Source organism: Cygnus atratus, chromosome 11, assembly GCF_013377495.2.
Source record: "Cygnus atratus isolate AKBS03 ecotype Queensland, Australia chromosome 11, CAtr_DNAZoo_HiC_assembly, whole genome shotgun sequence".
NCBI classification, from domain to species: Eukaryota; Metazoa; Chordata; class Aves; order Anseriformes; family Anatidae; genus Cygnus; species Cygnus atratus.
This window is the reverse complement of record NC_066372.1, coordinates 3288993-3314210: the sequence shown is the minus strand read 5'-3', so window position 1 is coordinate 3314210 and position 25218 is coordinate 3288993. Positions and strand designations below refer to the sequence as shown.

Here is a 25218-nt window from a genome sequence, read left to right as displayed (position 1 = left end):
CCATAGGGTGCCTTTCTGAAAATGTAGCTCACAGTGTTCATGACTTTCATGACTAGAGAACAACCCACCCTTTTATTTCCCCCCCCCCTCTTCCCAACACATTTATGCAAAGAATCTCAAAAGCAGTGAAGTAATCAGCACTTTGCACTTTTGGTGCACCTGGATCCTGTTGGGAATCTGGCTCTTTGTGTGCCTCACCTTCTTTCTCTAAGGATGTTTTTCACAGGCATGTTCAGTAGCTGGAATTATGAGGAAATGTTAAGCATTGTTTTGGCTTACTTTAATTGTTCCTTACCCTATTATTTAGTTGTTGCCGTGTTTGCCATTTTCTTGCTTTTACCTAGATAATAGTTGCCTGGCCTTTCACAAACTTGTGAAGAGGAAAGATGGTGACCACCTGAAACAATAATATCTGTGGCAGAATAGCCTGAGAACTTTAAATAACCAAAGGGGACCGTTTCCAAGGCAGCTAAGTGACCTTTGGATCCCAGAAGCGGGCTATTCATAGAGGCAAAGCCTTTGTCCTGCTTTGACCAGTGGTCAGTGAACTCTGGCAGGCCCCTCGGCTCACCATCTTGGCCCTAGACTAGCAGCTGGTGATTGATTCATTTAACTGTCCAGATTCACATTCTTCTGTCAAGGACTTGTCAAGGAAGAAAAAGGTTCTGTGGAGGGCTATTCATTTTGCTAAAAGGAAAGGGATGCATTATATGATTGAGTGGATTACTTTTGGGTCAGAAGAGTTCCTGCTTTGCTCCGTTTTAATTCGGTCTTCAATCAAAGAGAGATTTAGTTTATCAGCACAGTGTGATGCTCATGAAGAGGGACAGATCATTTCAATTCCATCAGTGTGATAGGGCTTTTTTTTCCTCTTCCTTCCTGTGATTTGTTCCTTCCCACTCAGATTTTTTGCCAACAAGTAAATAGATTTTTGTGATCAGCTGATGTAACAGGGTTGAGAACATAAATTTTTATCAACCTTGCACCTAGTTTTAATGTGTAAAATATATGAATATTGTATTTCTAACCCTTCTAATACCTCTCATATAGATGGTGTTAAGCAATCCAGAAAAGACTAAAGCAAGTAAAAGAAGATTAGTGAGTTACCTCCGTTTTAGATACGGAGAAAACTGAGAAGAGGACAAGTTGTACGGGATACAACTAATAGATTACTTACCTACAGACACCTCAGGCAGCTGTAAAGATAGTAGAAGATACTATCTTCTATCTAGTTCACATTTTCACCTGAAAAACAAAAGTTTGTTGTACAAACCCAGCATTCTCCAAATGGACCAGAGGGCCACCTCTCAATTTGTCTGATGCTGTTTTTAGAATCCCCTTTGGTAAACAGAGGAAGGTGTTTCGTGCTTTATGAAATTTGAATCATGTTTTCAGTTTTGTAGTTAATGCACCCAGAAACTAACTTTTGATTTGCACTATGAAAGTGTTTTGCCAGGCCCTTCTGTCCATCTTCCCTTTAGCTGGGCCAGGTTTCCTTAGCGTTAAGATTTTTCTTTTCTTTTCCTGCTGATCCTCTACATAACGTACTGAGGAAAGTGTTGTTGCTTAGCTCCTACCACTGGAAATAACAGGCATTTAAGAGCAGATCCCACCAGTTAACCTTCTGCATCTGTTTGAATGAGCACGATGAGCTGCAGCAGATGAAATATGACCTTCAAGTTTCTTTCCCCACTCGTATAAACTATGTATTGTTTTGATTTGGCTTACTGAACGCATTACGAGGGATTTCTGATTGGCTTCAGGCCAAGGTGTTAAACTTCTGCTGATGGAAGTACAAATGCATAATGCACAAGAAAATACAGTGGGACTTCTCCTGTTTACTCTTTTCTCTTCCTCTTTTTGAGGGAAATGGGAGAATTTTGTATTTGTTGAGATAAATGAGTGGCTTAAACTGTCTTAAGAGCACAAGAGATGAACGAACTCTGAGCTAATCTAACCGTGCTTAGCTATTCTCTGTTACACTGCTCTATAGATGTGGCAGAAATCTGGGCTAAGTACAACATCTGTTGAGTAGGCCTCCTTTGCCACTTGCAGATATTATTTCATGGGGGCTTGGTGATAGTCTTTTCATGTCTGCACTTGCATTTCCCCGGGATCAGTCCCCTTTCTCAGAGCTTGGTTGTTTCAGTCTGGAGCATGATGTTTGGGATGGGGGTACCGGCTTCTCTGTGCTCCAGGTAACACAACCATGGTGCCTTGGGTAGCTTTGACTCATGGCCCTGAGCTGAAGGTAAATAATGAGCCTTTGAAAATCATGGGAATGGAAAATGGCTTGTCAGTGTGTATTAGAGCATATAAGTAATCTAATAAGCAGAGGTATTACCTACTTAGTAGAACATCGCTGTTGGCTTGTGCTGGGACCGGGCAAACTGGAAATCCAGCTCTTGCCTCCCACCCCAGCAGTTGACAGCCACAGCAAGCAGCGTAAAATAAGGGGTCGCCTTATGAGGTGACTTCATCTAAAGACATTTTTTTTTGTTTATTCTGTTTGCTTTTGATATGAGGGCTTTTATGGTAAATCCAGAATAAATTTGCAGGTTATCTTCCAGACAGATAAGAGAGTGAAATAAATATACTTAGGGAAAAATACAGGCATTTCCATGGCATTGAAGGCAACGTGATTTTCATCTGGAAGCCGTACCTCTGATTTGTTATAAGGTCCTGCCCTTCCCCACCTCCAGAAATACTGCAGATAAGCGTTTAACTAGAGGAATTAAATAGTTTTCAGTAAACATGCAGTACTGAAAATGCTTTTCGTTACTTTTTTGTTGATGTGTGAAGTTTATTTCTGTTTTTCCCTCTGCTGCTCTCAAAGACATTCTGAATTTTGCTGTTAGTTACTGTGCTTCACAGAAAGGCTGTTACTGGGGAGGTCTCTGGGCTGTGTAATGCAGTAGGGGGGCATTTGGTGACAGGAATGAGCTGAAGGCGTTTGGCCCTTGAGAGCGTAGGCATCTCTCCTTTCCCCATGGGAATGCAGCAATGTTGACATTTGGAGAGGGGGCTGAAGGGCTTGAATTCTCAACATCTCTCCCCAGCGTTTTGCAGTGAAATTTTGTGTTTTATTCCAGAACGCTGCTTCTGAAACACTATAAGCAAGAAATGCAGAGTGCTTGTACTTCTCAGGGGTAGCGTTTCTGACAGTCTGAAGACTTGCAGCACCGCCATATCAGCTTACACTCATTCATATGTGGATGGTGTCCGTTTGCCACTGTAAGAAATGGAACCTCTTCCTCTGCCTCCCCCCAGATGTGAGGGAAGGCGCAGTGGTGGGCGGCAGCAGAGGAATGTGTGGGGCCCCGCTCCTGTCCTGGGATGCGCTCTGCAGTGCTGCCCATGATTGATGAGCGGGGCAGGGTGAGGGGAAGAGTGGGTATTGCTTTCTACTTAGAGTTTTGTTTTATTTTAGCCAGGAATAGCATTTATTTATTTTTAAAGGTGTGTGACTGATAAATAGGGGTCTTACCCTCCTGGTGGCATCTGCAGTGGCATTCATTGATCAGAACAGGGCAGCTTTAGAGCTTGCAGTGTCAGAGGCTTTTGTTGCATAGTGCTGAAATTGGCTTCTCTGTGTTTCACTGAGTAATTATCACATTTTCGTTGATCTTTTTGGGGTCTGTTCTTTGAGGAACCTTTGAATCATAGCAGTCAATCTCTAATTTTCTACTTCTATTATTCTATCTGTTTTCTTTTTTCTTTTTTGCTGCCAAATGAGGATGGTTGTGAAGGGGCATGTCTTTTGTTGCACAATCCTGCTTGTATTCTGATCCTTCATGTTGTAAAGTGCAAAACTGTGCTGGATGTTCTCCGTGCAACAGTTGGATTATTAAGTAGAACTAATTCTTCACAGAATGGCAACAACTCCAAAGAAAGGCATCTGTAGGATTAAGCACAGATACTGGAAGGCAATCACTTGGCAAACTGCTGAAGGAAAGCAGTCCTTGCAAGGGAGAAAGTGGTATGTTCTTTCTCCTGAATGTATGCAACCACACAAGTTGAACGGCTTTGAAGCTGGTTAATGTGGCTTACTGTGTGCCTTTTCTGTACTATTTCCTGCATTTCTTGTCTGAAGAAAAGCAGAGGGGAATTCCTTGATAAGTGCGTTAGCATTTATTGTGCACTTCTGTGGCCACACACTATTGCCTGGATGATAGATAAAGCTGAGAAGGGAAAACCCCAGCTGGGAAGCCTTCGGAAGTTAAAAGATCAAGTCTCATGCTTGTTTACATGATTCAGTAGGGTGTATTAGTTGTACTATCAATAAACTATTGAATATACAGAACTACCTATTTCTAAACCTCAGTCTTTTATTTCTTTGAAAACAATGCTAGTGCTATAACTCCTGTGGTGATTTGCATGCCTGGCTTCATTTGGAAGGGCAGTAGTGCATATGTATCTTCTGCCATTTATTAAGTGATTGAGGTGGGGTAATGCACTATGTGTAGCCATGTGAATAGCTTATATATAGTTGCGAGAGCTGGAAAGTGCTGTTGTTGCAACATCATTAACTGCTTTGACAAGGTAAAATAGAAAGACTTGTGCGAATTGTTCCTAGACTTCCTTCCTTCAGGTTGGGAGTCTTGATGTTTGTTGTTGTATTGCAGTTCTCCTGGACCACCATCTCAGTCTGGCTCTAAGAGCACCTGATGGGCAGAATAATGAACTGGAATCTAAGGTGCTCGTGAGTTAGTAGGGTGTCAGTTAGGATCCACCTGTTGTTTTCTGTAGCACATTGGTGCTGCCTAGGATCCCGTTTATTGTCACAGTTATGTTAATATGTCATGAATAAAAAGCTCTCTCTGTTCAAATGGTCTATAGAAGGAGGAAATAGTACAGTCTAATAGTCATCCTGTCAGATTGTACTTTTCTGTTCCTGCCTGCATGTTTCTGCCTTTTAAAGAGAGCTTTTTGAAGGATGATTATCCATTTCTGAGGAGCCAAATTTCTTCAGCAGGTTTGATGTTCTTCTTAATATACAACAGACATTAATTATGAGCTCCTGCTGTTGCTAAGGCTTTCCAAAATTTATGGTGAATATATGCCACCTATGCAGCAAAAGGAAATAGTACATTTCAAAAAATCGCATATATCCTGAATTCAAATGATTGCTTCTATTCTTGGGAAAATGAATTATCTTAGAGATTCCTGGTCCATTGTGATGCTTATTATAATAATTGTGAATCCACAGGTTTTCTGTTTGTTGTTAAAAGGAGAACTTAAACAGCCAGCCACATGTTTCAATGTTGAAAGCCTGGTGTTCCATTTGATGATCTGTTCTGTGCCCAGGAAACAAATATTTACAGGACTGAATGCTTCTGAGAATAAATGGCAACATTAGGGTTTGCTTCTGCCTTCAGACATCCATGTAAGAGCAGGTTGCATTTTCAAAACTTCCTCACCGAAGGGAGGCTGTTCCAGAACCAAATGCATCTTTTTTTTTTTTTTTCCTGTTGCTTTTTCTCTGGAGCAGCCAAAGATGATGCTGTCTTTGAGGCCATCTCCAGACCTTCACTTCTATAGAGCTCTTACAGAGGGGTAGAAAGTTTTGGTTTGTTTTTAATGAGGGGAAAAAAGCAAACAAACAAACTTGAAACATCAGGAAATAGAAGGAAAAGGTGATTCTGACTTCTTTGTAGGGGGTTAAAAAAATTTCTTTTCCTTATCTGGTCAAGTTTTTTTTCTCCTTTCCTGTCAACTGTCTTCTGCATGCATCTGTTTGGGTCCTCCTCTTCTCTTGACTTTCTGCAGTGGGATGTATCTGCAGACTTGCCCTTAACACAGTTTCCATTCTGTATGTGGAGAAGTCAGCATACTTTCCTATTTTCTGAGGGTACTGTAGGAAAGAAAGAATAAACCATGAATGTATTTCCCTAAAAACCTGGTCCAGAATAGTCCACTTGACTTCTAAGTTGTCAGGAAGAGATGATATTACATGTGAAAATTCACGTAATTTGCTTCATTTTGAGAAGCTGATGGTTAAAACTGTGTTGCTGTGTGTGTGGCCAGAAACAGCTTTACAGAATCAGCCCCAGTCCGAGCGGTTGGAGAGCTTAGTTACGTTCAGTGGACATATTCAGAGTTGGTTATTCCTGTACAGAGATTTTTAAAGTGATCATTTGTCAGCCACTGAGTTAGGAGCTTTAAAGAAAGGAGCAGGGAGACATGAAAGTGTTAGGGGAAACAAATGAGATCGCAGCTGACATCTCCAAGGGAACTTTTGTTCAAGAGTGCTTAGGCTGTTGACCTCTTTGCTTCTCCATTTCATTCCTTTTAGATTATAGTATTCCTCAGTACCAGAGAAATAGTGTCTAGTTTGTGACTCTGCAAATGTTACCTTTTTTTTGGGTGGAGGGCGACAGGGTTTCCATGGGCATTGCTGTGCAAAGGTTTTAATGCACAGAGAAACCAGTTTGCATCGTGTTTTAAAACGTGTTCTTTATATATGAAGTCAATCATTTATTTCTTTATTTTTTCCCCTCTTATCAGAGGTTGGGGAGTAATCCCTACTGATCTACATCTTAGTTTGGAAATCAGTGTATAAAATTACACTACTTAAGTACCTGCTAGCAAGTTAGCAAGAGTAAGAGGGAGGAAAGGAAAAACTAAAGCATAACATTGTTTCTATCCTTTTCTGTTCCTTTCTCTATTGCACCTCCCTCTCTTTGTTTAGTTTTGGTGGTAGAACTAAGTGTATTGTGGCCTAGAAATAAATATTTTTGCAATAAGGTGACCATAAGTTTTAGCGGAGCAGACTGTTTCCTAGATGTAATTGACTGGTGGTTTGTTGGAGGTGAAACTGCAGTAAGCTCTGCAGTGGAGCTCACCCATTAGCTTAGGAATAAGGGCTTCAAGAAGATTTGACCAGAGCATGAATTGATGATAGCAGAAAAGCAGATGGCCCAAATTCTCACTCATTACCTCATCAGGGGTCTCCTTGGTATTTATTAGTGAAAGCTGTCTCTAATTATCCCTATATGTAGGACAGATTTTGGTCTCTTCAAAACTCAGAATGTGATTTTGAAAGGATCTCATAGACTAATTCATCTGAAAGATTTGCTTCTTGCCTACAACCTGCCAATATTACTCTAGGAGCTGAAACGTGAGGAGTAAGTGGTGTGAAGGATCAGTTTTGTCTATAGAAAACGTCAAATTTCATGACCAAACCTGGCTCATTCATTCTCTGTGCTTGCATGTCTTTCACACTGTAGAAATGGTGTTTCTAATCTTGTTTTTCCAATATCTGGCTTTTTTTTTTTTTTAATTGCCTATGCTTGTATTTTCTGTTGAAGATTTGGAATACTTAACGTTCATTTAAAGAAAAACAAGTTAAAAAGATTACTAAAAACGGAACAACTCCCTTTGCTCTCCCTCTGATCCTAATGGAGCAATATGTTCCAGGGGTCTGGAATAATACATACATCACCTAGAGAATTGATTAGAGGTACAGTATTTCCACAATAAAAGGTCTCTTACCTCTAAGACAAGGCCGTGACTCAAAGCCCATTGAAGTGGTGTCAGTATGGGGAGGAATATTTGTCAGCAGTCTTAAACATTCACTCTTTCTGGATTTGTCAACATATCTTGCATGGATGCTAATACACTATGCCAGTAGCTCCAAAATTTGTCATCCCATTTTGATGAGATCCATTCTTTGACTTACCAAAAAAAAAAAAAAAAGTGGTAGGAAGGGAAGAGGAACTCAAGTTGTAGCACTAAGCTAGTGGCTCCAAAGAACCCAAATGCAACTCTGGAGACTTTTGCAAAGCCTCAGAATAATTGTGATCACTGTAGAATATGGTTGTATTTTGTACAAGCTGTAATTCCAATTCACCTCCTTTAAAATGCCTGCTAGGAGATTCAAAATGTCAAATTTCAAAGAAAAAACTTTGGGATAAGCAGATTAATAGGTGTTCCATACAATTACTGATAGTGTCAAATCAATGCAGCAGTTTGTATCATTTAACCTCCCTATTACTTAATCGAATGCTCTAAGGTAATTGCTTGAGACTGGACTCCTTTTCCAATACATTTCTGAACTGTCTCCTTCAAAACTGCTGCTATGGTGTTCATACTATTGCAATCGTAAGAATTTTTTAATATCAGTAAAGTCAAAGGGGACCATTTTCTTTTCTTCTGTTTTAATTTTAGGAAGAGAAAATTGGTGTATTATCTTTACCCTGGAAATATGTTTAACTTGAGAAATATCTGCGAAAATACACAGTGTAATCTGTTTAACAAATAGTGTAGTGATAGGCTAAATGTTATCCTGCTTGCTGATATTTCCAGCATACACAGCAGCCTGTAGAGTTTTTGTTCTGCATGTTCCTCAACAATGAAGACAGAACTTATTAAAAAAGGGAACATTATTTGCACTTCTGTGACTACTTTTCATTTCAATTTGGAGTAGAGGAAACATGACTTGTTATCCGTAATTCCAGTTTTGTCTCGAGTTCATATTTTTCATGCTAAAGTGTTTATCTTAGTTCTCGAACTTGTCTTCTTCTTAAGAGTGAGTTCTTAGTGACTGGCTTGATAGAATAAAGGAGAGAGAAATTAGAGGTGAAGTATGAAAGTGGAAAACAAAACAAAGGTAAAAGGAAGTCTTTACAGGGTACTCTTTACAGGGACGAGCGCATTTCCAGGCAATTCAAGAGAATACTGCTTTAAAGTCATGTCTAACAGTTTGCTGTTAGTACGTCATTAAAATCCAGGGATTAATAGCAGCAGTCTCTTTGTTTCACATTAAAAAGGAATTAGTTTAATTTGGGATTAAAGGGTGCAAAGAGCTGTTCTAGCAAAACTATTCCCAAGGTATCAGTAAGGTAAAGTGGGATGGTTTGAAGACTGTGGCTTCTCTGACTGTCCCAGTTATACTATATATCTGTATGGATATTAAAGTTGTTATAAACTGATTCAATAATCCTTTATAATATATGTTATCTTTGGAAGTGAAATGATGTGGAAAAGCTTGTTTGAAATGCTTGGAAAGGCAATTAGATTTATAAGGCAATTGGATTTATAAGGCCATACTGCCTTTCTCGGACTGGAACTGTGGTATGACTTACGTTAGGCAAAGTATATTCAAATCTGTGGATACTGTTCTGAGGGACTGAACCTTTAAACAAGACTTTCTTGTGTTTCAGATCAGGATAATGTACGATCTTCTGCTCTTCCCTCCTGCAAGTATGCAGGGGTGTGCAGCATGTGCAAACAGATGGAACAGGGTTGGCCATTATTCCTCCTCCCTTTTGTACTCCAGGTGTTGCTAAATATGTAATCGAGGAAAAACAAACATCTTGAGAGCTCTATTGTATGAGTACATTCTGGTGATTAATTAATGTATTTGAGGAGAGGCACACGATGAGTTTATGGACACTACGTGTGTTTTCGACTGAACAACTTCAAATCTTGAATTCTTACTTATTTAAAATGTAAATAAGTAGGTTGATGTTTGTTTCTAAAAGTCAGTAAGGCTATTCTCCTCTTTCCCATGTAATTGAGCAGCTGTTGAGGCATCAAAGAGGCTACCTTCTGTAGCTATTGATTATCTTGTCACATTTTTCTCTGAAATACTTGTACTCGCTTGGCTTGAAAAGAACGTAGATGTGGACGGATGCTAACAAAGCTGCTCCAATACATTAGCTGTTGAATAGCAAGAATGTACAAAACGTTGTCCAACTGTAGGCAACCCAAGTTATGCTGAACCTGTGGCACACCTCAGCTGTCTCTTACACCTTAGGGAACCTCTGGCTGACGCTTGGGTTCTGCAGAAGGGTTCTTCAGACACTGACTCTTTCTTACATACCCTTTTGTTTATGTACTAGCTTCATTATCTTATCTCCACAGGTTTTATGGCCTATTGATGTAAAATGTACTACACTGATAAAGCTCTGAAGAGCAAAGAAAAGTGAAAGAGAAGGTGGGAGGAGGTAGAAGGATGGAAAACTTCAAGAGCCTCTTCATACTAGTCTGCTCTGAATAGTCTTTTTGCCTGGGGAAAACATACTATTAGATTCCAGAGTTTTCTGGAAAAAAAAAAAAAGTGCTTTGGGAAAGGATCTTTACTGTGGCATTTAGTGTGAGGTTACAGTAAGAGCAGTGCCACTGTCCCCTGGGTGGGCGGGTAGCAGCCCACTTTTGGTAATTGTTGTATTGCCTCCCTTGCCTGCCTGCTCCTCATGAATATTTTTCCCTTTATCAAAACTTCCCTTTATCAAACTCATCTGAACTTCCTCCACTACAGCTAAAGTCTATTTCTTCTTTTTCTGTTTTTAATGATTAATGAGAGTCATTATTCCCTGTCCTCTTTAATATCTCCTTTATATATTTGTAAGACAGCCGTTTCTCTCTTCGGTTTCCTTTCCCAGGACTAATGAGGTCCAAGCTCTTTTAATCATTCCTCATGGGTCAGGTTCTGTTTTCTCCTGAAATCTTACATTTTTATGCATTATAGTTGTAGGTCAAACAAGACTTGATCAAACTTTTAAGGGTGAATGTAAGAAATCACCGTGTTTGTGGTAGCACATACAGAATGCTTTTCACATATAGTTATAAATAACTTTACCCACAATGCTCCATTTGTGTGAAATTCACCTCTGAACTGTTCCTACTTAACAGTTTATATGCACACACACACACTTAACTGTATATACCTAACTACTTCATTTAATTTTCACTGACATCTCCTGGATAATTTGGCAAAGACCTACCCATTAGATCACTTTGTGATAGCTCCAGCTTTGTGTACTCAAACTGCTGCATCAGAAATGGGGAGGACATCTGCGTGTGTATAGGTTTGCCACATCTGGGTCTGTCAGTGTTCATGTAAGTGTTATTCCTGATCCAGACTAGAGTGGCCACCTGAATGGCAAATCATTTGGAAATATGTGTCTATATAGCCAGCCAACAGGAATGGCAAAACTCCTTTCATAATCAGTTTTAAACCTCACTCCTGCAAGGATGGAGGAATCACACTACACTCAAGGCAAATATGTGCAAGTTGGCTACAGTACTAAAATCTAATACACTATATATTTGTTGCATTTTTTACCAACTGTTTCAGGGAGAGAGCATCACAAAAATTAGATCAAGAGGAGAAAAACACATTATATTTATCACATGCTGTCCTGAAATCCATTGCTCAGGAAACAGACATAGCTTTTTCTTAACATACAAGCTTATTTTTCTCAAGTGAAACCTCTTCACCTGAGAATTAGGAAAAAAAAAAAAGTTTCATTTGCAGGTTAGGGCTATTGTTTAATTCTCAATACTATTAATACATAAGTTCTAGAAATTGCATGATGGCATTAGGCACTTTTGTTTCCACCTGAGTAGCTCATCTGTCTGAGTGGCCATTACCTGTTGAGAAACACGCAAGTGTTTGGTTTGGAGGGTTTCACAATATTTGCTGCAGTCTGGTTAGGTGAAACCCAATTCTCTGCTGCTGTTTCAGTTCAGGGGCTTCGTCTTCCATTCTTTCAATTCCTCTATTATACAATTACATTTCAGTCTTGGGCTAGTGTCAGCTGGTATGTGTGAAAAAATCAGCAAGATTTAAAAGTAATAAATACGTAGGTTGTTGGAATTTCTTTTGCCTTTCAAGAAGGCTCATTCAGAAAATCACTTAGGGACATAAAGATCATGAGGTAGCCTTGACCTGCCACAGCATCTGGTTTTAGTACCCAGGTCGAAAGTGCAGGATGTAAGGGAACATCCAAAGTCATCTGGACTTGTGTTTGCATGAGCAATCTGCCTTCATTTAATTCCATAATTTCCTTCACTTAGGAGTGAAGGAAATGACTATTATTGTTAAAAATAATAAAGGACTGCTGTATTTTAACAACAACAACAACAACAAGATAAGAGGGGTGAGCACCTCATTAAGAGTTTGACTTTATTGTAACGTAACTGTTAAATCCATGTAAACCTGAATTTAAGTACAGTTTTCTTCCGTGCATGCAGGATAGTTTTCAATACATGTATGTCACGGTAGACAGAAGCAGTGTTTCTCTAATATTTAATCATTGTATGTTGACAAGTAATCATTTGTCCTTTGAGCCTGAGGATATTTGCCTCAGTGGTAAATGAGGGAACTCATACCTGAATTGAACTCTGATTTCCTTTTGTATGGATAACTTTATTGGGCAGAACTGGGTGGTTTATGCCATCACAAATATTTGTACTCAAAAGTAACTATACAAACATCTGTTCCCTTTACATAAATTGCAATAATTTTAAAAATGAAATAAAATTTATAATAATTGTTTTCTCCCTCTATGTGCAGCATTTGGTATCCTGCAAGTTAAAAAAAGGTGGGAGCACCAGCTTCTTGGAGTAACATTATTTGTTTTGTGTTTTTTTTTTGGCTATAAACCTGGGAACAAAATGATTAAATAGACTGGAGAAGAGGGGGAAACCTCAAATAAAAAGGCACTTACATTTATTGTGTTCTGCTGGGTTGTTTTCAGGAACAACCCAAGTCTCTTGAGACTTTGTTTCTTATCCATTTTATAGAGCTCTGGCCTCTTAACAGCACTGCTTTAATGACTTGTTCTTGGGGTTCTGAGTTGGTATCAGCGTTTGCCATGAAAACAAGTCTGTTACAAAGAGGTCAGGTTTCATGAGACAGCAATAGACTTGTAAAAACAGATTTTACTGGCACAAATAAAGTCAGAGTTAAGAAGAAACCACAGATTTGCGTAAGGAAACAAGATACAGAAGGAGCAAGTATTGAGCTAAACTGATAAACAATTTATAAATTGAGAATGATTGGGAGATGAACAAAAGTTTTTTTTTGTTTGTTTCTTAAATGACGTTTAGTGATGTTAATGAGTTTTTCTGAAGATTTTGTGCAGTTCTCTGCAATTCTGACTTTTGCTGTCATTAAAGATTAAATTTCGGAGGCAATACCTCTGTCCTGCTCAGGTGGAAAAATGTTCTTTAGATATTAGCCTAAAATTTTTTAATGTATTTTCTAAATAACAGAGTTGAGTCTGTTCTTACTTGCTATTGTGACATTGTTTTGTTCCTGTATTATTAATTTTCTTGAATTTCATGGAATCCTTGAGAAGCTCTCTTCTGTCTTTAATCTTTAGCTGTAATGTACAGGGTGCATTAGAATAAAACATTATATATGTTTATGTGTATATAATATATATTATATTATAGTATTTATTATATAGGGCACACACACACACACACACATACATATATATATATATATATATATAAATAAAAGCCATATACTAGATTTGTATTCTCACACTGTTCTTTTAAATAATCTCAGTGATATAAGGAAATTTTTGGTGTGACTTTATAGTTCCTCTAGAGACAAAACTTTTAGAAGTCTGGAAGAGCTTTGCTTTGCTGAGACCTTTCTGCCTTGTCAGAACGGTCCTTTCTTACATCACGGGCTGTGTGGTGCATCTGCACTGCACACTGGCTCTGAGACTTCTGTTATGTTGATTTGTGGTGTTCTTATTATACCTTTATTACATTCCAAGAGATTTTATTTTGAAAGTTAAGCAGACTTGCTCAGCTTGCTTCATCATGCTTTCAATAAATAGGTAATGAATGCAAAGAACTATACTTTGTGTTAGAAAATCTGTTCAGAACAGCACAAGGGAAGTACTCTGACTCTCCAGATGATATGTGTTGTCTGTGCAGGCAGGGATTAGAATGGATGAGGAAGGGAGGAAGTAAGACGAGTGTGGATGCTTTTGTTTTGCTCTTCTGTGGTGGAAAGCTACAGTAGAGTTGGACAGCATCAAATTCAGCAGAAAGCAAATCCCACAAGTTAAGAGTCGTGGGAGCAATCTGGTATACATGCAGTTTGCCTTGCAGTCAATCTGAGCTCTGTGAAATTGAACTTTGGTCTGTAGAAAAGAACTATTATGTTTCTTTTTCCTTCTGATGATTTCCTAGCAACCAAAAGAAGATATCTGCTTAGGGAGAAAACTGCTTGAATGTTACCTCTCCCTGTCCCATCTCCACCCCATCCACCTGTAAGGCTTCTGTTGTAACTTTTTATGTATGATGTGGCTTTTTTTGTTTGTTTTTTAATTAAGTGGTTAATTAGGACTTAACCATGAGGTTTATGAATCTCTTACTGCTCAAAAGTGAAAGGAATAACTGAATGCACAATGTAGGGAACCGGGTTAAATTCTGCAGGTGAGTGAGTCTGGTTCTCTCTGCGGTGAGGGTGGGTAAGCAACTGCCTGTAGGCTGTGCTGGGGCTGGGGAGACCTGCTGCTAAAAGCCACAGCCAAGCACAGAGCTGATCTTAAGCACAGATACCAGAGCATCTCTGCATGTGTCCTGGCAGTCTGAATCACATTTGAGGTGCCAGACCTGGATTCCAATGGCCATGGTGTTTGCATCACGTGGTGGCAAGTGCTTTCGGGTGATTTTGCAGGAAAGGGTGGTTTGGTAGTCTTGTTAGCCAGCTTTTTTGGGAGGTATCATTAGGACTGTTCATTCCCATAGTGCTGATGGAACTACCAAAATGCAGTGCAAAAAAAAAAAAAAAAAGAGATTTATTCTGACCTGTGGTATGAAATAGCTATACTAGTAATAGGAATCTTTAACTTACATAGTTAAGTCTATGCTAGGAGTTAGTTTGTGCATGGAGGGGAAAGCAATCAAGTGATGGCATGTTTTCTTCACACTCCAAAATCTAATTTATTGATGCTGTGTAGGAGTATTAAATTGTGGGGTAGTGGTGGTGGGCTGGAGCATTCATTAAGATGCTTGGTGTGCATCAGTGCTGGACATGCACCCTATACAGCAGGGCATTATTGAGAACACCTTACAGCTAATACTATGTAAACCAAATTAAATTAATATATAAAATAGAGGAATTCTTTCAACACAAAGCTTGAAAGTTAAGAGATGGGTAACTTACTAATATTGTCAACTACATTGTGTTTTTTTAGAATTTACACAAGAGTAGAAGTTTACTCTAAATCTGATTTTAAAAACAAATCAATATCATGGAGTTTTTGCAGAGATTGTTCCCTGTGCAATTACAGGGAATGTGAATGCATGTGGAATTATTCATGTTGTGAGTTATCCAAAACGAGTTGCCACTGAATAGATGCTCTTTGTGTTAATTATGTAGTGAGCAGCAGTAAATAGAGCAATTAATTAGAGGCTTTTGTATTCCTTTCCCTTCAGCTTTTATTTTCTGATCAATTTCTTAGGTGTCTATTAGATGGAAGGTATTTATTGATCTGCCATTTCAGCTGGCTCAATTTTGCGAACTCCTGAAGTTGTAAGTGCTTGAAATTTTATAGGGAAGCAATGTGTGGTCACTTGGACTTTTGGGATGAAAGTGTTGGTTAAAATTTTGAGATCGTTGTAGGGTTTTTTGGTTTGTTTTCTTTTTTTTTCAATCAAACCAACTTGTCCAACTCTGCAAATGCTTTTACTGACGTGAGTGTTATTAAACGACTGAAGTATGACTGTTGGGATTCAAGTGTTGTTCCAGAAATTTTCTATTGCAGTCAGATTTTTTTTGATGAAGTGTAGTGGGGCCCAAGGTTCTTGCATCGATGTGAATTGCAGTAGTTTAATAACCGGTATGCTTTCTAGTTGCATGCCAGTCAATTTGTTCACCTCATTCTATTTGAGAGATTCATGTTAATTTTGGTTGATATATGTATATTTTTAAACCAAATTAAGTTAAAATAAAATTATTTTTAATATACCTGCAACCAATGAAAGCAGGCGTTGAGAAAAGTTTATAAGGTAATTAGACCAGTCTTTCTTTACCTGTACAAAAGAGGACAAATTGAAGTATTTTGGAGTATTTTTTCAAGTTGACCTGTGATCTGGAGTTTAGTTTAGCCAACGTTTTTTCCTCACTTGACTCCTTCAACTTACATGTTCTCTTATTTTTAGCCATTTCTGCATTTGAAGTCCAGCCACTTTCAGCTGAGGTTCAGGAAGGTGGAGTAGCTCGATTTGTCTGTAAAATAACAGCAAACCCTCCTGCCGTTGTGACATGGGAAGTGAATCGAACAACTTTACCTGTAGCCATGGACAGGTAAGTAAACTTGCATGTTTTAGAATGTCATTTATTCTCTGTGATAATTTTGGGCCTACTACAAGAATAAAATCTGAATACTTGCAATGACTACATTAAAAAGGTTCCATCTGTGTAGTATGTCCACGACTAATGAGACAGTAATAGTTGTGTGGTTAGAGTCATGAGCACAGGCCAGTCAGTTGCTATTGTGTATGCAATAAACATAGAATGAGATAATGTCCATTGACCTGTGAATTGTTGGGGGAATTGCTGTGGGATACAGAATAGGAGGACTTCTGCTGTGGGGACAGTTTGAACTAGTGGGATTGTTTTCACAGGTGCAACGTAGAAGAATTGATGCTGAACCTGTGGGTGTTTTTTTTCTTTCCTTTTTCTTTTTAAGGGCCTATGAAGAACTATATATGTAGAAAACTGAGTTAAAACACTTCATGCTAGGGAAATTCTGCTCAGGGAGACTTGTATTTTGAGTTCATTAACTTGAAGCATATAGCCTGTTCTGTGCTGGGTATTCTCCATGGCCAGATTGCGATCACTGAACCTACTCCCATCCTTCTCAGCATGTAACTTTTGTTGAACATGTCTAAGACACCTAGCATGCAAAGGAAGGTAAAAAGAGAAACATAAAAGTTGAAAGCATAGGTGGGTTTATTGGAATTTGTTTATTATGCTACGGTAGCAGAAATTACTGCCAAATAAACCCACCAACTTGAATAATATGGACTTGGTAGCTGGCTAAAGAAGGCTGGGATGATTGCTTTTGAGGATGAGAAAAATCTGCTGGTTAAAACAGATTCTTCTGCTCTCATGCTGATGTTAATCAGGGAATCCCGCCTGTAGTTGAGGAATGGAGAGAGGTGAGTCATGTATAGAGAGTGTTTTTTGAGTCTCCAGCCTGCTGTTCGCAGGTCAGTGTAGTAATGGCTATTTATAAACCAAATACTTCTTTCACTGGTGGAACATTTATCTGCATTTCTTTTTTGTTTCTTTGACAGAATAACTGCTCTACCTACAGGAGTTCTTCAGATCTATGGCGTTGAACAGAAGGATGCTGGGAACTATCGATGTGTTGCCACGACAATAGCCAATAGACGTAAGAGCACTGAGGCAACACTGAGTGTTATTCCAGGTACTCAACATGTGAGATTTTTCCACAATACTTTAGTTGTCTTAGTACTGTAGCAAAAACACTTACTTGCAGTGAAGGGCTGTAACTGCCCTCTAAACCACTCACCAAAGTAATAATTTTACTTATATCTCGTGGCTAAAATATTGTTCAAGATATATTTATTTTTTTACAATTACTGAAATACGGATTTGATGTATATTTAACTTTGAGCATCCTTTAAAAATATATATAATTAAGCTTTTGTTTAATTGCCCTCACTTTCTTTGTTCTTTTTTTTTTAATTATTATTTTTATTTTTCTTCAAAGCTTCAGATTTGAAGCCTTTTCACAAGCCAGCTATTATAGCTGGTCCTCAAAACATTACGGCATCTCTTCATCAAACTGTCATACTGGAGTGCGTAGCCACAGGGAATCCAAAGCCAATCATCTCATGGAGCCGGTTAGGTAGGTCTTAAAATTACAGCGTACAACATTAAGCCTGTGGAGAGGAAGTGAAACTGGAAAGAAAGGATTTCAGCAATTAGGTTACTGTTCTGAGGCTTCATGTAGTAGGCAATGATTTGTAGGTTAGGGTAGGATAAGTGGAACTCTTTGTCACATACTTCCATACTGCTGTAGAGAACCCCTGAGGTTTCGTGAGGTTTGCCTGCTTCTGTTATCAGTCCTGAACTGCCCCCAGTACATTATGGACAGGGTGCCAGGTGGGGCAGTGACCTCCAGGAACCTGTGAATCAGAACAGAATCACTGGTAAGTTAGGGCAGATTGGAGTGACTGCATCCTACAAAACAATCCTGTAAATGTTTCTTCCCCTATTCTTCTTAGAAGCAGCATGTGAATGGGATTTGGACGTTGTATTAATGGGCTGTTCAGACCCTGGATTGCCTTAGAGCGCAAGTAATCTGACTGGAAGGGGAAAAAGAACAGAGGGAATGCAATAGGAGTAAGAATGTTCATCAGTGGAACCCCTTTTTGCTATGCAAATTGCCTCTGTTTTCACGTCTTGTTATACATACCTAAATGTGAAAGTCAAGACTATACCTGTAGAAGCAAATTGTCAAAAGTTTTCCTACCTTTTATTTCTAGAAGTGGGAGAAATAACTGTGTTTCCTGGTTGATTCAGTAGTTCTTGTGGACAAACAAGTTTTATTTTTTAAAAAAATTGTGTGACAGTTAGCTTAAGGGTTTTTTCCTTAGAAAAATAAAATATATGGTAATCAAATATGTTTGTTTTATCCCCAGCATAATTCAGATGGAGGTGGATGATCCCTGTTGGTAGTGATGAACTGAATCTTAGTGCAAGACAAATGGGGAGGGTAACTGGGAAAATGGCATTAGTTTTTAGCTGTGATGGAGAGTATCAGATACATCGACTTACTAAGTGGAGTAACCTAACTGTCTGAATGGTCAGATAACTAAGAGTTAAGCTCAAAGCAAATACAAAATGGCAATCTCTGAAAACTCATCTGAGATTTTTCTTTGCATTTTTTGATCTTTAAACTCAAATCCATGCCATTACTATTTAGGCAACCTTATTCAGATTGGTTATTGGAATACACTGAGCAACTTCCTAACCATACTTCTCCCACTGTCTCAAATAGACCATAAGTCCATTGATGTCTTCAATACTCGTGTCCTTGGAAATGGGAACCTCATGATCTCTGACGTGAAGATGCAGCATGCAGGCGTGTATGTCTGTCGAGCCACTATTCCTGGCACACGAAACTTCACAGTAGCAATGGCAACTCTCACTGTGCTGGGTGAGCCTGCTTTGACTTCGGCTTTGTTTCAACGTCCTGCTTCTCTCTTGAGCTGTGCTTTGTAGGGGGTTGGATTTAGGGAGGTTGCCAAGGTGAAACGGATCACAGATCTGTGGCTGCATTCTTTTGTCACTTGACTCACATGAGATGCGCCAGGCATTCGACATTTGAGTTACAAACTAATAGTTCATTTGCACTTAGAGATAGACAGGTGCAGTGTTTCATCTGGGAAGGTTGACTTCCAAAACAAAATCTAGTGACAAAGTAAAAATATGTAATACACCTGTGTGAGTCATTAGAAGTTTGTTGTAGACTGGAGTTTGATTCATTGTTTGTATTTATAAATGCAAAATCAAAAATGTGTAGCAATGTTGCTTTTTGTGGAGGGAGTATGTGTTTTTAAACATGCTTTGTTCACATGAAATGTGCTTTCTGCATGGGTATGTTTATGCTTGAGTGGCCTGAGGAGAGGGGCTTGTGTGTGGGAAAGTTCTTTCTTAGTCTGACTGTCCTGGCATTTATGTGGGCTTGATTTTTTTTTGCTTGTTACTTACCTGTAGCTCCACCTTCATTTGTGGAATGGCCAGAAAGTTTAACAAGGCCTAGAGCTGGTACTGCTCGTTTTGCCTGTCAGGCAGAAGGAATTCCTGCCCCCAAAATTTCATGGCTGAAAAATGGAAGGAGGATACATTCCAATGGTAGAATAAAAATGTACAACAGGTAAGATGTCCATTGCTGTATGAGAGGTGTGCCTGTGAAGAATACAGTTCTTATGAAAGGATGAGATTCCAGTAACTAAATATAGCCAAACAAGATATAACTCAAGTAAACAAAATTAAGTGTAACATTATGGACACTTCACAGGCAGAAGGAATGCAAGTTAGCCGATACCTAAAATCCTCAATGAAGATTTTGTGTTCTCTGCATTACCAGGGAGGAAACTCAAGTGGTTTCACAATGGAGTTACTCTAGATTTACAGTAGTGTAGTACAGACCAGAATGTTGCAAGTTGTTTGAGGCCTGTTTCACTCCTGTGTAGCGAACAGCTCATACTAAAGAGTTGGTTAAGAAATGACAATCCTAAGGTTGTGCTATTTGCAAGGAGCAATAGATTTACAGGCTTATTTTCATTGTGCCTGGCTTTGCAGGCCTAAACACGAATACTGACATGGCAGGTTTTGAGTAACACTACAGGTTGCTAAATTTCACAACAGCACATTAATTTCTAATTGAAAAGTTTGTGAAGTACAAATCATTTAAACTCATGAAATAGAGGAAATGTAACTGTTGTTGTATTCAATAGAGCTACGTTTATTCAAGATGTAAGCTTTTCTTTTTTCCTTTTTTTCTTCCTTTTGAATTCAGTAAATTGGTGATTAACCAGATCATTCCTGAAGATGATGCCATTTATCAGTGCATGGCTGAGAACAGTCAAGGATCTGTGCTCTCCAGGGCCAGGCTTACTGTAGTTATGTCAGAAGACAGACCCAGTGCACCTTATAATGTCCATGCTGAAACAATGTCAAGCTCAGCAATCCTGCTAGCGTGGGAGAGGCCGCTGTATAATTCAGACAAAGTGATTGCATACTCTGTGCATTACATGAAAGCGGAAGGTAAGCAGTTTAATTTAATTTGTTTCCATATACTATTATATATACTTATATGTAGTAAGAACTTGAATGTCTGTCCAAGAGGTGCCGAATTTGAATGGCTGATGACCAGGGCTTCATCAGAGCATAAGAGCATAAAAATCCATATTGTAACCAACAGACATGCGTGGGCAAAAATGCTTTTGCGAACTCATCTCGTTTGTGGGACTGATTGCTCTTCCAACTCACCTTTGTCTTATCATTCCAGTGAACAGATTTTGAAGTCAGCAATGGGCTTTAAAAGTTGGGACCTCCCTACTAATGTCTGGGTTTCCCTCAATTTGTCCTCAGGGGGAAATTCTGCCTAGCTCTCTTCCATATGTTTGCTTGGTTAGGAAGGACAGAGCATATACCAGAGTCCTGGAGGCTTACAGAGTTGACATTTTCACTAGATTCAGCTCTTCTGTCTATATCCCCCAGTTCTTGTGACTTTACAGATTTCCATGTGTTCTGGAGTAGAATAATTGACATGTTATTGGCTTTAGCTATTATCTCTTAGAATATTGACTTAGTGAGAAAATTTGCACTCCTTTCACCCCTTGCTCTCCTATAATGAGAAAAATATATATTCGAACTTTCCAAATATGTGGAAATAGCCATGAACTGTTTGCTGTAGCCTCTTAAATATTATATGAATTCCTATGTAACAGGGAATGGATAATTAAAAGAAAAATGAATAACTAGACATTTATAATCACTTAGTGTTATGCGATTCCTTTAAGTTAAGGAAATCTTTAGGGTGATAGAAAACAGGGATTGTTCATAAGTAAGAGAAGTGACTGCCGAAGGACCTGAAATTTTGTTTGGTGTGTGGCTTAAACTAAGCTGTAATGCAGCTCTGTTTTCTAGGAGGACTGATTTTTTTTCATTTCTATTCAGTAACTAGTTTATTCAACGACAGGACTGCAGATGCTCAGCTCTGTGTGGAATACCAGTCTGCCATCTGCTAAGCAGAGGACAGGAAGGACAGCTTAATTACTCTAATACTGATGCAGGAATAGCTGCCTTTGCTTTTGCAAGTGGAATCTTTCAGGACACAAGAGAATTTTGTCTGAAGGAAGGAAGGAAAGAGTTTTAAAAGATAATGAGGACAAGAGGTGCGGGAAATTACCCCCTACACTTTCAGTCACTGAGGTATTGTGCTGACAACCCCCACTCAAAGCTAATATGAATAAAGTCACACTAGATAAGCTATCTGGGTAATTGTATGTCCGGTGCCAGTGTAGAGAGCAGAGACTGGGTAACTTCAAAGAAAACTGGGAAATTGTCCTTAGGGAAGCTTGTATTTGTGCAGGAAATACTCTTTCACAGTGAAAAATCTTCTAAAATTTGTATTCTGCAAAATTGTTTTGCAGTCGTTGTATCCTTTGCTTGCTTATACAAATGTTGTGTCTTGTGAAATAAAAACAAAACAAAACCCACCAAACCCCGTATTATTTGAGCTTGCTTTCTCAAATACTCATTTTGTTAATCTTTCCAGACAGCCTTGTGACATTTATTTCACGTAAGGCTGTTGTGTATCCTTTCACATTAAAAACTCCCCGGTGGGGAGTGGGAGGGGCTACGTTATGTGGAGTAATTTCAGTGCTGGGAATCAAAATGTGGGTGATTTGTGTGCATTTTTAACTGGTACCAGAAGTTCTGCATCAGGGCATAAAAACATTTTTGGCTTGTTTTGTATTGTAGAAAATGTTTGGGTTCAAAGGCTAGTGGACAGCACTCCTGTAAAAATAGCTACTTTCTAAGAGGTAGTCGGTGAACCTTTCAGAGGATGTTGCCCACATCAGAGGCATTATTAAAAATCTAGAAAGCATGCCTTTGCGAGGAAGTATCACATCAGTTGGTTCTGTAATTTCAGTTTTAGGGCAACTGTATTTGAAGAAATGCAAATTAAAGGATAATCTTTTGATTCAGTGAGATGACATTCACACCATACCTGGGCTCAGAGTTGCTAAAATTCACTGACATTGACATGCCTTGCTTACTTTGTAAGAATTCTGGATAATTATGTGTTTGTGTAAGTAGTTTGGATCAAGGTATTGCTGTCATCATTTTCTTCAGCGTGTCTTTCCTCAGTCCACCCTCACAATTTGTTTCAGACGCTAATTAATATTAAAAAGAACCTCAGATGTCTCCCACTTAACTAGAGCATATCTAACTTGCTTAAAGATTCTGATGTGTGTAACTTTTTTCTTTATGTATTGCTTGGTGGTTTATTTAGGAACCTTATTTGTCAGTGTGAGTGAGTAAGGTTTTATTACAAAAAATAACAAAATGCTTGCTAAGTCTCCTACTGATGCTTATGATTCCATAAGTCTGAAACATAAAGGAAACCTGGACAATACACTAATCATATGCAGTTCCCGAGAATTTTCCGTAGAGTTCACAGTGTGGTAGGTGCTTTGAATACAAAAGATACCATCGCTCATCGTTTAATTTCACAACTTGAGCATTCTGCTGCTTCCCTATAAAAAGACGTTCAGGTCCTCTTCCTTATTTAAATTCAAGAAAAAAAAAGGTTTTAATGAAGTTAGTTGAATAAACTAACAGGTGGTGTGGTGTCTTTTGTCGTGTTTTTTGCCTTTTTTTTTGTTGTTTCTTTTAAGCGGAATATTTTGCATTCAAATCGGGGTCATAGTAGCAAGAAGAATAAGGGTCTGATGAGCGTGCATGTTGGAGTGTGTTAATTCCTTGTTAGTGATTCAGAAAAGGCACAAAGGGAACACTGATTGTGGTGGAAGGCAAGCCTTGTTCTCTATTATGGCTGTTTCATTAGGGCCTCTGCATGAGGCCTAGCAATCCATTCAATGAGAGAACAAGTCCTTTTAATTTGAGCTCAAGGATCTTGTTTAGCAGGTCAGAAATCGTGCCTTGCAATTCGTAATTAACAAGCCATTAACTAGTCTGTTGTGAGATGCTCGTAATCTTGTCTAATTAAAATGCTATCAAGTTAATTCATAAATGTGGGAAAACTTAATGGTGGAATTTGCCTTTCGTTTTGTTTATAAATTCAGTTGTGAAGAGGAGGAGCTGGCTCTTACAGCGTTTTGATTAAGTTGACATGCATTCGGTGTGAATTGTTCGTTAGCACAGCAGCTTTCACCACACGTATTCCACTTTATAGCCTTCCTCTATAGGAATAAAGCCCCGCAAAGACAAGACTGCTGCTTGCATTGCTATGCATATTTTAATGTGAATTGCTGAGATTTTTTTTCCTGTCTCTTATTTTCTCTCCTTTTTTTTAACGACTCATTAAGGAGCAAAACACTTTTGAAGTTCTTTCTAGGCTATTCCTATTGGCCTTTTTCCAAATAAAAGAAAAAAAATGTCAATCAAATGTACTAGAATTTGAAGGGCTAAAATAAGATCCTTTCACTGAATAATTTCTTTCTGTTTGTTTGGTTTTGTTTAGGGGGGGGCGGGTTTTTTTGTTTGTTTTTTTTTGTTTGTTTTGTTTTGATGGAGTGAAGGCTTTGCATTCCTCCCAGTCTGCTATATTAAAAGCTCTGTAAATAGGTTTGAAAAAACCTCCCTGACTCTAAACAAATAGATTTAGAAGTTTGCTATGAACGATAAGGCAATTAGAGCTCATGTGTTGTGTTACTGTACATTGGGCACAGTTTGTTGTGACTGATTCTAAAAAGGGGTTTAGAGTTGCATTCAGTGTCCCTTATTCGTGAAAATCCTGAAACACCATAACATACACCACAGCAAGGCACAGTTACTCCTGTGCATAAAAGAACTCTACTTAGTAGGTTGAAAAAATAGACGTAGGCTGGGGAAGATCATGAAATAACTTGGTAAGATCTCAAATCCAAGCACCGTGATGTTTACAGATAGTGAGAAATTTTTGTTTCTTTTACCCTTGTTTTATGGCAGGTTTAAACAATGAAGAGTACCAAGTGGTCATTGGAAATGATACAACCCATTACATTATTGATGATTTGGATCCAGCAAGCAACTATACCTTCTATATTGTGGCTTATATGCCTCTGGGAGCCAGTCAGATGTCAGATCATGTGACTCAGCACACCCTCGAAGATGGTAAGACAAATACCACTCATTTTAAGTGAGCATTTTTATTTGCACTGAGTAGAAATGTGCAATCAAGTGCTAACATCTCTCGAGGATCCAGTGACATCAGTGAGACTTCTGGATACATGCAGTCTAAGACTGAGCTAGCTAATGGAAGGAATGAGAATAAGGTAACATTCTGACAGGACAACATTATATATTACTTGGTGTCTTTTTTTACATTGAAAGATGTTTCATTAAATCAGGTAATTGTTCCAGATCTTTAAGAACTTCCTCAGTGCTGAGAATGTGTTGGAAGCCTAGGATTTTGAACTGCACACCCAGTGCATCTTCTGGAAATTATGAAGGAAAATTTGGAATAACAATTTGACATACCAAAAAAATTAAGGTGGTAGTTTTTGATGTGCGTGTGGGGGTGGTGTCTGTGCTTGTTAGTGGAATCCGAATTTCATGAAAAAAACATACTGACTTATTTCTGCACAGTGGTCTAACTATCCAGAACATCATGTCAACAACAAATTGTTTAGTACATCCCACTGGAACTGATTAACAAATTCTAACAGTGTTAAGCTTCGGCAGTG

At 38.6% G+C, this 25218-nt stretch overlaps 1 protein-coding gene across 1 annotated transcript in view; it reads left to right on the top strand.

The window, feature by feature from the left end:
* PRTG (protogenin) overlaps window positions 1-25218 on the top strand; it is a 78471-nt gene that overhangs the window by 16853 nt on the left and 36400 nt on the right. Inside the window, 7 exon segments of the mRNA XM_035553748.1 lie at window positions 15922-16066; window positions 17062-17195; window positions 17502-17639; window positions 18795-18953; window positions 19514-19673; window positions 20319-20566; window positions 24482-24646. Of these exon segments, the coding sequence (XP_035409641.1) occupies window positions 15922-16066; window positions 17062-17195; window positions 17502-17639; window positions 18795-18953; window positions 19514-19673; window positions 20319-20566; window positions 24482-24646 (1149 nt within the window).